At 42.7% G+C, this 15,978-nt stretch overlaps 1 protein-coding gene across 1 annotated transcript in view; it reads left to right on the top strand.

Annotated features, from left to right (window-relative positions):
* Positions 1-15,978, top strand: part of las1l (LAS1 like ribosome biogenesis factor) — a 70,939-nt gene that overhangs the window by 34,848 nt on the left and 20,113 nt on the right. Inside the window, exons 7-9 of the mRNA XM_073058057.1 lie at positions 6,265-6,374; positions 14,961-15,046; positions 15,709-15,921. Coding sequence (XP_072914158.1) covers positions 6,265-6,374; positions 14,961-15,046; positions 15,709-15,921 — 409 coding nt within the window. The remainder of the gene's footprint in view (positions 1-6,264; positions 6,375-14,960; positions 15,047-15,708; positions 15,922-15,978) is intronic.

The following is a 15,978-nucleotide window of genomic DNA, read 5'->3' as shown; positions in this document are numbered from 1 at the left end:
GTGTGATGGGCTTTCGGACGTGGGGAATTCAGTGCGGTGGTCCTTAGGACCCAGCGGACCTCGGGAGCCGGCACAGCTTGGAATCCGCTGCCCGCAGTGTTTCTGTTCTGTTGATGGGAAGTGATCGCCATTGAAAATAAAGTGGAAATATTAAAGCGATCGGAAAGAGGTGAAACGCCATCGGTCATTAGAAAAGCGTTAGTCTACAGTCGGTCAACGATCGGAACAATTTTTAAGGATAAAGTGAGAATAATGAAGCATGTGAAAGGCCCTGCCCTGATGAAAGCTATAATTATTACTAAGCAATGCAGTGGTTTAATTATTGGAATACATATGTTTCTTAGGTGTTTTATATGCATAAAAAGGTAAAATATATACTATAAATTAAGACAAATGTTTGACTAACTGACGCTAAATAATACGGGATGTACTTGTTCCGATTTACGTACAAATCTGACTTAAAGACGGACTCAGGAATGGAACTCGTTCGTAGCCCAGGAACTGCCTGTATTGTTGGAGGAAAAGACTTTATATTGCAGACACCCTCATTTGCATATTTTGGCTTTTACTTCTCTTATAGCTAGGAGGGCGCTCTTGCTTAAATGGAAGGATGCTGTTCCAACTACTCATGCTCAATGGTTATAGGATGTTATGTGCCATGCTTAAATTTAGAGAAGATCCGATGTTCAGTTTTTGAATCTAGCCAAGACTTTTATACATTGTGGGGACCATTTTTGAGTTATTTTCAAAACCTTTGATTTGTTGTAAAAGTACAGTTGATGGCTAATAATATATTTTATTATATGATAAGGGTTTTTCCCCTTTTTTGTTGCTTTTCTTAACAGCTCTGACCTTGGTAGTGGGTTTAGATTCTTTTCTGTACAACAAAATTATTATATTTCAATATTACAATTTAATTTAATTTTTATGAATACCTGTACAGGGTTTTGTGATTGTAACTGTATTTTAATACAATGTATTTGATGCTATTTCATTTTTTCTTTTGACTTATAATATATGTCTTCTTGTACTCTATTCCTTTATGCAGAAGCTAATAAAAAATATTGAAAGAAACAGGAAGGGGTCAATAACTCTACTGGGTCTTTTTTATAGACCACCCATTAGTAACAGGGACATAGAGGAGCAGATAAGGAGACAGATTCTGGAAAGGTGTAATAATAACAGGGTTGTCATGGTGCAATTTTTAATTTCCCAAATATTGATTGGCATCTCCCTAGAGCGAAGGGTTTAGATGGGGTGAGTTTGTTAGGTGTATTCAGGAAGGTTTCCTGACACAATATGTAGAAAAGCCTACAAGAGGAGAGGCTGTACTTGATCTGGTATTGGGAAATTAACCTGGTCAGGTGTCAGATCTCTCAGTGGGAGAGCATTTTGGAGATAGTGATCACAATTCTACCTCCTTTACTATAGTATTGGAGAGGGATAGGAACAGACAAATTAGAAAAATGTTTAATCAGAGTAAGAGGAAATATGAAGTTATCAGGCAAGAACTTGGAAGCATAAATTGGGAACAAATGTTCTCAAGGAAATGTACGGCGTAAATGTTCAGGGCATCTAAATTTGCGTGGCATTCTGCATAAGTACATTCCAGTGAGACAGGAAAAGGATGGTAGGATACAGGAACCATGGTGTACAAATGCTGTTGTAAATCTAGTCAAGAAGCAAAGAAAAGCTTACGAAAGGTTCAAAAAAACTAGGTAATGATACAGATCTAGAAGATTATAAGGCTAGCAGGAAGAAGCTTGAGAATGAAATTAGGAGAGCCAGAAGGGGCCATAAGAAGGCCTTGGCAAGCAGGATTAAGGAAACCCCCAAGGCCTTCAACAAGTATGTGAAGAGCAAGAGGATATGATGTGAGAGAATAGGACCAATCAAGAGTGACAGTAGAAAAGTGTGTATGGAACCAGAGAGGAGATAGCAAAGATACTTAGTGAATACTTTGCTTCAGTATTCACTATGGAAAAGGATCTTGGCAGTTGTAGAGATCACCTACAGTAGATTGAAAAGCTTGAGCATATAGACATTAAGAAAGAGGATGTGCTAGAGCTTTTGGAAATCATCAAGTTGGATAAGTCTCCAGGACCAGAGGCATACAGTGCATTGGCCTTCGTCACCCGTGGGATTGAATTCAAGAGACGAGAGGTAACGTTAGAGCTATATAGGACCCTGGTCAGAACCCACTTGGAGTACTGTGCTCAGTTCTGGTCACCTCACTACAGGAAGGATGTGAAAACTATAGAAAGGGTGCAGAGGAGATTTACAGGGATGTTGCCTGGATTGGGGAGCATGCCTTACAAGAATAGGTTGAGTGAACTTGGCCTTTCCTTCATGGAGTGACAGAGGATGAGAAGTGACCTGATAGAGGTGTATAAGATGATGAGAGGCATTGATTATGAGGATAGTCAGAGACTTTTTCCCAGGACTGAAATGGCTCCCAATCAACATCTGGTTGATATTAAAGAGGCCACACTGGGAGCACCAAACACAGTATCTGATCCCAAAAGACTCATAGGTGAAGTGTTGCCTCACCAGGAAGGACTGTTTAGGGCCCTGATCGGTAGTGAGGGAGGAGATATTGGGGCAGATGTAGCACTTGCTCCGCTTGCAAGGTTAAGTGCCGGGTGGGAGATCGGTGGGGAGGGATGAATGAACAAGGGAGTCGTGTGGGGAGCACTCCCTGCAGAAAGTGGGGGGGTGGTGTGTGGGAAGAGTGGCGGGATCCAGTTGGGGGTGTCAGAAGTTTCGGAGAATTATGTCCTAGCCGTGGAGGCTGGTGGGGTGGTAGGTGAGGACAATATCCCTGGTAGTGCAGCGGGAGGATGGGGTAAGAGCATACGTGCGTGAAATGGAAGAGATGTGGTTGAGGGCAGCGTTGATGATGGAAGTAGGGAAGCCCTTTTCTTTGAAAATGGGGGGCATCTCCCAACATTCCGGAATGAAAAGCCTCATCCTAAGAGTAGATGAGATGGAGGAACTGAAAGAGGACATAGCTTTTCTACAAGCAGTAGGGTGGGACGAGGTATAGTCCAGGTAGCTGTGAGAATCTGTTGATTTATGATAGACTCTAGTGGATAAGTTGTCTCTAGAGATGGAGACAGTGTGATTGAGAAAGGGAAGGGAAGTGTCACATTTGAGGCCATGGTGGAAGTTGGAGACAAAGTGGATGGAATTGACTATTTCAGCATGGGTGCAGGAAGCAGCACCAATACAGTCGGTAATGTAGCGTAGAAAAGGGCAGTACGTTCACCAGTGTAGGCTTGAAACATAGACTGTCATTGGAGAGAGTTCAGAAGAGGTTCATGAGGATGATTCCAGAAATGAAGAGATTAACATATGAGGAGCATTTGGCAACTTTGGGCCTGTACTCATCGGAATTTAGAAGAATTTTGTGGGGGTGAGATCTCATTGAAACCTATCAAATGTTGAAAGGACTAGATAGGGTGGATAAAGAGAAGATGTTTCCAAAGGTGGGGGATATCCAGAACTAGAGGGGCCTCAAAATTGAGGGGTGACCCTTTAGAACAGAGGTAAGGAGAATTTTTTTTAGCCAGAGAGTAGTAAGTCTGGAATGCTCTGCTACAGACTGTGGTGGAGGCCAAGCCCGTGCATATATTTAAAGCGGAAGTTAATTGTGTCCTGATCGGTCGGCATCAAAGGATATGGCGAGAAGGCGGGTGTATGGGGTTGAGTGGGATCTGGGATCAGCCATGATGGAATAGTGGAGCAGACTCAATGGGCTGAATGGCCTAATTCTGCTCCAGTGTCTTAATGGACTTGTCTTTTTTCTATAATCATCCTGTCTACTTGTGATACTGTTTTCAACAAACTGCAATTCCAAAGTCCCTCTGTTCCATTACACTCCCTAGTGTCCTACCATTCACAATACATGTCATACGCTGGTTTGACTTTCCAAAATGCATCACCTCACATCCATTTTGAAATCCATTTGCCACTCCTTCTCTGACTGATCAAGATCCACACCACTCTCCCACCTCAATAATCTACAGTAACCTTCCTCAATTTCATCTGCACGTCCTTACTGTGTGCTATTCCATAAAACTTACTGATCAAGCTTTGTGTATTCACACTAAATCAGTCATATAATCGACACGTGATAAGGTTACCAACACTGACCCCACTGGCACATCCATTGCCACTTTAAGTAGTTATCCAAAAAGCAGATTTTTTCTCCCTAGTTGAAACCTGCATCGGAAGAAGTTGGTAGCTGTAGATAATTGTTAAAATATATCTAAATAGCATAATGCATTATGCATTGAGATACCATTCTTGCAGCTTGAGAATTATTGTAAACCTTTGGCGTTTCATTTCCTCTCTTCTAATAAAGGAGAGCACAAGCAAATGATCTAATATTTCAGCTGTGTAGCTGCTCAATTCTGGGCAGAGAATGTTGAGTTTATTCAAATAATGGCATCGCAGCAGAGTAATAAGCCCTGCTGTGTCCCACTAAATATGCCAGAGTTTATTTTCTATGCTTGGGTTCAGAAGTTATGCTTTTAAAAATCCATAATCAATTACTTGTTTCCTTTTAAAGTTCAAAGTACATTTATTATCAAGGTATGTATACTATATACAACCTTGAGATTAATCTTACAGCCAGCCCCAATACAAATAAAACTAATAGAACACTTTTTTAAAAAAAGTCAAGTACCCATTATGTAGAAAAAAAGTAAATTGTGCAAGCAGTAAAAGTAAGCAAATAATATTCCAAACTGATGTTCACAGAAGTGAGTCCACAGCCACGAGGGCTTTCCTCATTGGAATCGATTTAGGAGCCTATTAGTTGCAGAGACGAGTAAACTGTGCAGAGCAGCAAGCTGAGCAGCCTGGCCCGATACGTTGACCTTTTCAAGCCGATCTGTTCTCTAAATCGTCCAAACCTCTGGTAGTTCCTCACTCTCACACCCGGACCCTGCCGGTTAAATACACTTTTGGACCTGGGCCCCGCTACTTTGATTTGGCCCATCACTTAACTCAATCAAATCTTGGGTCATTCCTTGCTCTTGGACCCAGGCCCTGCAGCTTTAATACTTTCTTGGGTGTGGGTCCTGCCACCTTGATTCGGCCAGTACCCAACCTTTTCGATTCAGCCAGGTGCTTAAATCGATCAAACCTCAGGTCTTTCCTCTCTCTTGGGCCTGGGCCCTGCTGCCTTGACTCCGTCTTCCCTCGGTTCTGCTGCACTGAATCGCGTCCAAGTCTGCACCAGCAATGGGTAAACATTGGCTCATTCCCCACTCTCAGGCTTGGGCCCTGTTGCCTCAATTCAGCCTGTACACACCATGCCACACCTGTCCTGCACTTTCGAGACTTCAGTTAGCACCTCAAAAATGCCATGTCATACAGGCGTTTCAAAAGCTCAACTCTGAAAGGGAAGTTACAGGCTATTGATTGCTTGATTGTTTTCTAGAAAAAATGCGATTAATAAAGTAGTTAGTAATTTTGTTTGTTGCCCCCAAGTGGTTGCTATGCATCACCAGCACCATCTTAAACTGAAATATTCTGTGTAAAGTGTTGCAATGCCATTTCGTAAGTGTGGCATACTGCTTGGTATACAGCATTTGATCTTCCAGAGAAGCTCATAGTCTGGTATCTAGCTCACTAGGTAGTCAAGAATGAGCCAGTAGTACTTACAGTGGTAAGCATTGGGGTCCAGAATGTGGGTTTTGTTTGTGGCTTGAGCCAGGGTTGAGGTCAGAGTGTTTGTATGTTTCTTGTTCAGTATTTTTATTAATGTATACGAGAATATATAACAAATACAGTGTATATATCTATATCTATTAAAAAAATTACTAACAGAATACAGACAATAGAAAAATTGAACTGTGTTTATGTTTCACACTGTTTAAATTTGCAGGATAATTATTCTCTTGTGCAAAATATGAAATGAAAGTTGTTTGATATTAGTGAGTAGCATCCAATAGACCAAAAATTTACAAGTCTGGCTCTTCCAAATGTGTCAGATTATGTAAGTTTTGCTTTAATTGGAAGAAAGGCTGCTGTCTATTATGGTGTTCCAATATCTATATTTCAACTTTCAAAGCAGATGGGTATTACCCTCATTTTGTGTGCCATCTGATGACCAATTATTGCTTGTTTGTGAATGAGGTAATTTTTATTGTTAGAGCAGAGAACGTCATCACTTTTCACCTGCCAAAGTAACAATTTACAGGTAGTTAAGAGAACTTGAATCTTACTGTTGAATTGTGTGATTCTATTCCATAGGTTTTAACAGAACAGAACTTAGTTTCCAAATCAAAGACGCTTTGGAATACCCTTCCATCTGAAGTTGAATGGATTTTATCGCAAGTTAAAAAGCATGCTTGTGAAAACAGGTACTATTAAAAACAAGACTGTGGTAAGGTTAATTTTAAAAAGTATATTGTCACTCTACATTTAAACTGAAGACAATCTTCTGTGTTGAAGATAAGGATATTGTGGGGAGGCATGTGTATTGTCTTACAAGGACGTACCAGAAATATTTTTACTTGCATGTACCTGGTTACTCTTTGAGAAAGTAAGAGCAGTTCTTTTGTCACCCAATGAAAATTACATTGACACAGATTGACCACTTGAGGGAGTGCCATTAACAGAAACGTGTGTCAGGTGTGGTCTCAGATTCAGACATGGGATTTGGGTTCAGTGGGGAACAAGGGACTTCATCCTTTATTAATCACTGGAATGCATGGCCCACACTGACATACTATATGACACTTCCACTAAACAACCCATGGAAAATGCAGGTGAAAAAATTGCATTTCTCTGCCAGTTGGGGAACTTTAAGACTTAATTAAAATTAAGTCTAAGTCCAGTGATAGACAGGAAGTTAACTCAAATGGAACAATATCTGAAAATCACTGGGCTGTTCAGCTACAGAATATAAAAAAAAGTTAAAATATCAGTTCAAGAACACTTAATCAGACCTGGAAAAAGGAGAAAGCTAATTAATTGGAGTTCGGAGTTCAATTCCAGCGCTGTCTGTGTGTTCTCCCTGTGACTGTGTAGGTTTCCTCCCGCAGACAAAAGACATTAGTAAGTTAATAGGTCATTGTAAATTGTCCGGTGAGTAAGCTAGTGTTAAATTGGTAGATTGCTGGTTGGTGCAGTTTGTTGTGCCAGAAGAGCCTGTTCCACACTGTTAACGATAAATAAATTAATTAGTTCTGAGTTGTACAGAAGATGAGGAATGGGGATATTGATTGCCACTGATGAAGTTCTAGATGACTGATGTTTTTCTTTTCAAGAAATGTAGCAAGGACAGACTAAGGAATTACAGGCAGGTGAGCCTGACTTCAGTTGTAGTGAAGTTACCAGACTGAATTGTTAGGGACGAGATCAGCCGTCATTTAGATAGTCAAGGTCTGATTAGGATTAGGCAGCATGGTTTTGTGCATTGGAGGTCGTGTCTGTTGAACCTTTTTTTGAAAATGTAACTAAGGGAACAGGTGAAGGTTGGAGGGTGAACGTTGTCTGTGTACAACCTTTGACAAGTTTCCGCATGGCAGGCTGATCTAGAAGACTAGATCATTTGGGATTCAGGGGGAGCTAGCGAGGAAGATTGATGATAGGAAACAGAGGGCGATGGTTGAAGGTTGATTCTTTTGCTGGAGCCTTGTGACTAGTGGGTGACGCAGGGGCCAGTGCTGGAACCTCTGTTACATCTCAATCATTTGCATAAGTAAAGAATAAATGTGCTCTGCACGATTAATAAATATGCTGATAATAGTTGATAGTGAAGCAGGTTGCAATGAATTGCAAAGAGATTTTGAACAGTTAAGAAGATGGGCTAAGCAATACAAATCGATTTCAAAGGCAACATGAGTGAATGTGCAGATGCTGGAAATAAATAAAAACACAAAATGCTGGCAGAACTCAGCAGGCCAAACAACATCTATGGGAGGAAGTAGTGATGATGTTTTGGCCCGAAACGTCGTCACTACCTCCTCCCATAGATGCTGTTTGGCCTGCTGAGTTTTGCCAGCATTTTGTGTTTTTATCAAATAGATTTCAACTTGGATAAGTGTGATGTGATACATTTTGGATAATTAAACAATAGTAGGACCTATATAGAGAATAGAGGTCAGTGATGAGAGGGACCTTGTCATTCAAGTTCACAGTTCGCTGAAAAGGGCCATACAAGTAGACTAGTGGTCACCAACCTTTTTAAGCCCAAGATCCACTATCTTGGCTTTAGTGAAAGGTGAGATCGACTCCAGATTGATTAGTTACACGCACGTGCACTGGGGCAGAAAAGACCGGAAGTAAAATCCCGCAACCCGGGAGTAGAAATAATGCATAAGCACCAGGGGTACCCACCCTTTTTTGCACCGTGGACCGGTTTAATATTGACAATATTCTTGCGGACTGGCTGACTGGAGGGGGGGGGGGGTGTTGTTAAACAAGACCTTCACGGCTCTTGGCACTTAGCTGCTGTGCCACCCTGCTAACGTTTTTTCTGCTGATAAAACTCAACGGGTTCGTCTTTAAGTGCAGGGTGCTGGGACTCAAGGTACTGAAGCAGTTTTCAGGGCTTCATTGCCTCATTAGACAGCCTCCAGGCCCAAACTCCAGCCTCTGCCTGCCGGCCACCTGGCCAGGTGCGGCTGGTCGTGGGTGGGGTGAGAGGACGAGGTCAGGGCCGCGGCGGTCGCAGTCCAGACAGAGCGGCAAACCGAGTGAGGAGAGCGACAGGCCCGCGCCCACCCCCTTTGTAGGATCTATCAACCGACAAAAGCTTGCTTCAGCAGATCGCAGCGAGGTAGCTGCTCTGATACCTATGAAACCTTGAGCTCGAATTAGGTCGTGTGCGAATATTTTAGCACCAGATTCCCCACGAACATTCGGTGTTCTAAACAGGTTCAGAGGCGGTGCCCATCTGTCCGCGCTCCGGACCAGTAGCATCGGCACTTCCCGCCAGCCACGCTCCGGGCCAGTAGCAACGGCACTTCTCGCCGGCCACGCTCCGGGCCAGTAGCACCGGCACTTCCCGCTGGCCACACTCCGGGCCAGTAGCATCGGCACTTCCCGCCGGCCACGCTCCGGGCCAGTAGCATCGGCACTTCCCGCCGGCCACGCTCTGGGCCAGTAGCATCGGCACTTCCCGCCGGCCACGCTCCGGACCAGTAGCATCGGGTCTTCCCGCCGGCCACGCTCCGGGCCAGTAGCATCGGCACTTCCCGCCGGCCACGCTCCGGGCCAGTAGCATCGGCACTTCCCGCCGGCCACGCTCCGGGCCAGTAGCATCGGCACTTCCCGCCGGCCACGCTCTGAGCCAGTAGCATCGGCACTTCCCGCCGGCCACGCTCCGGGCCAGTAGCATCGGCACTTCCCGCCGGCCACGCTCCGGGCCAGTAGCACTGGCACTTCCCGCCGGCCACGCTCCGGGCCAGTAGCATCGGCACTTCCCGCCGGCCACGCTCCGGGCCAGTAGCACCGGCACTTCCCGCCGGCCACGCTCCGGGCCAGTAGCACCGGCACTTCCCGCCGGCCACGCTCCGGGCCAGTAGCATCGGCACTTCCCGCCGGCCACGCTCCGGGCCAGTAGCACCGGCACTTCCCGCCGGCCACGCTCCGGGCCAGTAGCACCGGCACTTCCCGCCGGCCACGCTCCGGGCCAGTAGCATCGGCACTTCCCGCCGGCCACGCTCCGGGCCAGTAGCACCGGCACTTCCCGCCGGCCACGCTCCGGGCCAGTAGCATCGGGTCTTCCTGCCGGCCACGCTCCGGGCCAGTAGCATCGGCACTTCCCGCCGGCCACGCTCCGGGCCAGTAGCATCGGCACTTCCCGCCGGCCACGCTCCGGGCCAGTAGCATCGGCACTTCCTGCCGGCCACGCTCTGGGCCAGTAGCATCGGCACTTCCCGCCGGCCACGCTCCGGGCCAGTAGCATCGGCACTTCCTGCCGGCCACGCTCTGGGCCAGTAGCATCGGCACTTCCTGCCGGCCACGCTCCGGGCCAGTAGCATCGGCACTTCCCGCCGGCCACGCTCTGGGCCAGTAGCATCGGCGGTTCTCGCCGTCCGCGCATTTAGGCGACTGATGACCTCGCATGGGTTAAAGATCAACAGTGGCTGTGACAGGGAATGAGGAAAGGTGCAACTGACTCATATTGTTTCCTCGCAGCCTGGTTGTTGGGGATCACTGAAGTACACTGTGTAGTGCGGAGGACCTATGCGCATGTGCACTGGGCAGAAAGAACGGAACGAAATCCCCGCAACCCGGAAACAATCTCTCAACAGTATTTGTGTATTTATTTACATTTTTTTCAGGATCTACTGGGAAAGTCTCAAAGATCGACCAGTCGATCGAGATCGACGGGTTGGTGACCACTAAAGTAGACAATAGTAAAAGTAAAAGCTTTTGTCATACAGGGCATCCAGTTTAGGAGTTGGGTTGTTGCAGTTATATATGTTGCTGGTGAGGCTGCACTTATGGAGTATTATGTATCGATTTTGGTCACCCTCTTATGGGAAATATGTTGTCACGCTGGAGTGGGTGCAGAAGAAATTTATGATATGCTGTCATGATTAGAGGGCTGGATCATTATTCCTTAGAGCATAGAATGAGAGCTAAATTCATAAAAGTTCATAAAGTCATGAAGGATATGGACAAAGTGGGTGGTGTAGTATTTTCTCCCCAGGGTTGAGGAGTCTAAGACTAGAGAGCCTAGATACAAGGTAAGAGGGGCAATATTTTAAAGATACCTGAGAGGTAAGTTCTTACATAGAGGGTGATGAGTAGCTGGAGTGACCTGCCAGAGGAAGTGGTCAAGGTATGTAGAATTGCAACATCTGAGAGATATTTGGATAGTTACTTAAAGAGGAAAAGGTTAGGACTGAACTTGGGCAACTGGGACTAGCATGGAGGATGCTGTGGTTGCCATGGAATTGTTGGGCCAAAGGGTCTGTTTCTGTATTGCTGCTTTCGGTTATGATTAGGGCTAATATGAATAGTGAATGCTTATGTTAAACTTTTAGTTCATCTCAGATATTTTGCCCCTTACCACCAGCTCTTAACAGAAGTGCTACTGATCAAATGCTGACACTGTGCTTAACTGTAGTTGGAGGGAAAAAATGTACTGGTTTAGCAGAGTTGAAATGTCTGTTTTAACATTTGCTTAGTCACGGCATTCCCCCTTATTGTTTCATTTTGTATCTTAGTATGATCAAATGGAAAAAAAAGCTAACCACTGACTTTGATGCATGTGTGATGGCAATACTTCCTTTTCCGTTTTGTTTTGAAACCTTTGAACTCCTTAAAACTTCAAATTGCCAGAGGGTAATATGCATAATGTAATGGTTTTTGTTTGTTGCAGCATGGATTTTCTTTATGACTTATGGAACTTAAGGAAAATTTAGATTGAATTTGTTTGTTATCTGGGGAATCCCATTTTATTAGTCACCTGGTGCATTACCTTTAAGATAGGGACTTGCCAGGTAAAGGAAATAATTGCAATATTGGTGATAAAGAATAGTTTGGTCTAAATACATCTTTGATCATAAATTCAAGTTTTCTACTTGTAACCCCTGGGTCACCTCAGGCATCGCTCAAACTCGTTCTAGTCTAGGGGGAGCAGCCTTCGATCCCGCCAACTGGGTAATCAGCTGGTGTGGATGCTGTGTGATGTCCCCGCCTCGCCCAAAAACAGACAGTACACCTTATGCGATTAAATGAGTACAATTTATAAAGAGTACTATAACTAAGCGATTACTAACGATACAGTATATATGAATAAGAGAAAAAAAAGAAAAGGCGCCAAACTTATCAAAGTCCAAACCACTTCGTGCACAATCGTTGGAGCTCAATTACTGAAGTCTTCTGGTATTCGATCCCCTCCGAACTCCTCGACCCGCCTCCTGGGACCCCCACGGTGGTCGACCAGTCGCTCCACACTCCTCTGTCTCCGTCTCCTCTCCTCACCGAAAACCTTGGGCCGGGGACCCCCGCTCGGGGTCCGTACCGTCGCCCAGCTTCCAGCACCCCGTCCTCTCTCTCTCACTCCATCGCGCCGACTCCCCAAAACCCCCACCAACAATCAGTTTATAGTCCCAAACAAGCTTCCAACACTTATCATAACAAAGAACCTAGCATTCCTACTATTAACTCAGGCGCCAGGATTCCTACTTGTAACAAAACAAAGACGCCATTTTGATTACATACACAGTAACAAAGAAAAAGAAAAAACCCCCGTTACATACTTTATACTTACAAATTCCATGAATATTAACAAAATCTTGAAGCTTAGAGAAAAAGAGGGTTTAAAATCTTTATTTGTTTAACCTGTTTCAATGTATGTTAAGAGTTCACAAGGCATTCCAATTTCAGTTAACATTGTCCAAAAACACATGATCTTGCTGTAGGTCAGTTGCTGTGGAGAATTAGTGTAACGTTCATCCACCTTATGACTTTCAGACATATTTAACATATTTTGAAGCAGTTCTAATTGCTTGAACTTTTGCACTTGTGTACTTGGTTATAAGAATTTTTGTCAGTTTTATAGGACGTAATGAAGGTAAAGATATTAAAAAAAGGGAAAATGGTAGATCGTATGTTTTGAGGTAGATCAATGGATTTAATCATTAAAAATGTTGTATTGAATTTTTTAATATTGCTTTTAATCAGATAGTCTTTAATCCAATTCTTCCTGTCAGTAGACTCCTTTCATGTATGGTGATAACTTCAATGATGAGAACTTCCACTTTAATTTAGAAGTTTCCGTGTTTGTTTTGATTGTGACATAAATGTTAGTTTTGTTATAGGTATTGAAAATCAGAAATTTTGGAAATTATTAGGGGTAGAGGAATGGAACAAGGGTAAACTTTGTCACTTGTCTTATGATATGTGGTCAGGATATAGTTGATCTAAAGTTACTTAACTATCTGAAAAGGTCAGCATCTTCATACTGGAATTTATTACAACTGTTTTTACTAAGTGATATGTTAAGCAGCATGCACAGAATAAATTGCATTGAATGATACTGAATTCACAAGTATTTCAAAGTTGGTGATTAGCAGATTAAACCAAGCAACATCAAAGACAAAAATATCCCATCTGAGTGGCAAAATTAATGATTATTTTGTTGTGGTTAATTAATACATCTTATCAGACTATGGGAATTCATCCACCTTTATACCTGCTAAGACATCTAATATTTTTTAATCATAAAATTTTTGAGAACTTATCATCTCAACTGATATTTCTATTTGCAGTATCTTTCTCCTTGGTGAAAATTAGTCATTTCAGACCTCACCTGCTATTTTAAGCACAGCTTGTCTCTTTGATGCTTAATAAGTCTCACTCTGTTTCTCAACTCTTGATAATTTTCCTTTGTTATTGCACCCCCCCCCCCCCCCCCACCCGCCTCTGCTGGTGGAACATGCCCTTACCTTAGAACTACCTGGGCTTACCCATAGCCCTCTATTTTACTAAGCTCCATGAATCCATCCAGGGGTCTCTTGAAAAACCCTATTGTTTCCGCTGGCAGCCCATTCCATGCACTTACCACTCTCTGCATAAAAAAACTTACCCCTGACATACGTATAATGTCATTTTCCTTCCAGTCACCTGACTGATGTATAGTGACCCTTCTTTGCTCTCCTAATTTCCTTTTTTTCAAAATTTCCCATCCACAATGTCTGTACTCACAAAAGGCCTTACCCTGTGTTCAGTTTCCTAATGTGCTAAAAGTTTCCATGTTTTTAAATCAAACCCTCTTTCTGTTGACATCCAGGGTTCCCTGTATATCACTTCCTTGCACTTCACTCTTTCTGGGGAATACATTGGTCCTGACTTTTAAGAAGTTCCCACTTAAAAGAAATTTACCTGAAGGTATCCTGTGTAATGATATTGAATTTGGCCTTCATCCAATTCAGGCACTTAATTTTTGGAATTTCCTAATCCCATTACAAAACTACTTTGATATTTACCAATAAGCTTACACCATTCAGGTCATGCTGTCTTCTCACTACTACCATGAGGCAGGATGTACAGGAGCCTTAGGTTCACACTATCAGGCTGAGGAAGAGATCTTACTCTACAACCATCAGACTGGTGAACCATTGTGGATAACTTCACTCACTACAGCTTCAAAATGATTCTGTGCACTACAGACTCTCTCTCAAGGATTCTTTACAACGTCTCTTTTTTTACATTTGCAGTTTGCATGTGGGTTGTTTCTCAGTCTTTGTTTATGTGTACTTTTTTGTAAATTTTATGATAGTTCTTTATTTTTCCCTGTAAATGCCTGCAAGAAAATTAATCTCAAGGTAGCATATGGTAACATACATACTTAGATAATAAATTTACTTTGAAATTTGAAGTTATGGTCATTCACTTTGCCAACTTCATTTCTTAACTCCATCCCTATACAAACTATCTACGTAGTGACACAAAGTGCTCCCCAGGATCCATTTTTAAGAATTCCGCCCCCGTCTAATCCCTCACACCACAGTTGATACTGGAAAGGCCAAAATCTGCTACTACAATACTATTCCTTTTATACTTCCCGGTGATTTGTCTGTGATTTGAATTGCTCTTTTATTTCCTGCTGACTATTGGGAAGCAAATAGTATAATTTCACTTCAGTTTTGGAATGTTGTTTATGTTTGAATCAGGTATTATGGTATTGGTCTTTCATCTGTGTACAAACAAAATAAAATATTTGCTTGGAATATTAATATTGTGCATGGAATGAAGTGAGTAGTATCCTGCCTTTTTTGAAAAGGTTGCAGGACATGATGGAAAATTTGCATAATTTCTGTTGTAAAATCAATTACTAATTTGTGGTATTATATTGTTTAACTTGGATAAGTTTATAAGCACCACTGGTCTATGCTTTAAAACTATGTGCTTCCTTTCTAGACAGAAACATCTTGGTTGAGTGGTCACTAGAATTGTAATATGGTTTTCTCCAACATTTACAGGGAAATGGTAGTGGATGTCCTCTTGGATGATGGATTCCTTATTCCCACAGAGGAGCAGCTGAAATCTTTAAATATTGAGTGTCCAGGTAACAAAACAATATTAATAAAGCTGTTTGCACTCAGTTGTACGTCCAATGGAAGTAGAGTTCATTTTTAGAATAATTTATTAGTCCTTTTTACGCTGCAGTAATGTAGTGCCAGTCAGGCTTCTCTCCATGTCTTTTACTCAATTTGCCATTGTTGTGGTTACATTAAATATAAAGTAATTAGACTTTCTGAGAGGCAAAATGTTTATATTTGCATTCATGAATTGAGTAATTTATTGCTACACATTCTACAATAGTTTTTCTTAATCTGTTATTGATGTTCATGCCTTTAGAAAGAATATATTGCATGATTTTGAAGAAAATCTTTTAAATTTGTACTATTTGATGTTTATAAGAATGTGTTTGAGTGCTATTTGTATGCAACTAGACACCGACACTCTATGGGTTTTCCCTGGGCTCTCCAGTTCTCTTGCAAAGATATAGTGGTATGTTAACTGGAGCTATAAATTATCCCAGTGTAGATAGTGTATGAAAATGTTGAATATGTGAGAGATTATAACTTGCAGGAAATACAAGAGGGTCATGTTCTGGTGGGTTTCTTCTGCCAGGGACACCATGGGCCAGATGAGCCAAATGTCTTTTCCTTTATGAAGAAAATTATCCTTACTTTAACTCTAAAATGTTGAACTTTTGTTTTGAAGGAGAATTTGTGGACTTGTCAAATCCTGGAATTCCTTCAACCTTCAGTCGTTTCTGGCAACCTCTATTAAAGTGCCTACATTCTCGATATTTCACGCCAGCACTGCTAGAAAAGCTGTTTACTGAGTTGAAACATTGCTGTGATTCTTCAGGACTAAGGATACAATATGTTACAGGATGGATCACAGAGATACTTGCAGCTAATGCAAAAGCAGGTATGTTACTTTATGAAAGCAAAGTACTGGAAGTACATGTTAGATCAGACACCATCT

The sequence above is a fragment of the Hemitrygon akajei genome, chromosome 10, assembly GCF_048418815.1.
Source record: "Hemitrygon akajei chromosome 10, sHemAka1.3, whole genome shotgun sequence".
NCBI classification, from domain to species: Eukaryota; Metazoa; Chordata; class Chondrichthyes; order Myliobatiformes; family Dasyatidae; genus Hemitrygon; species Hemitrygon akajei.
Note: the sequence above shows the minus strand (reverse complement) of the source record. Positions and strands in the feature narration are given on the sequence as shown.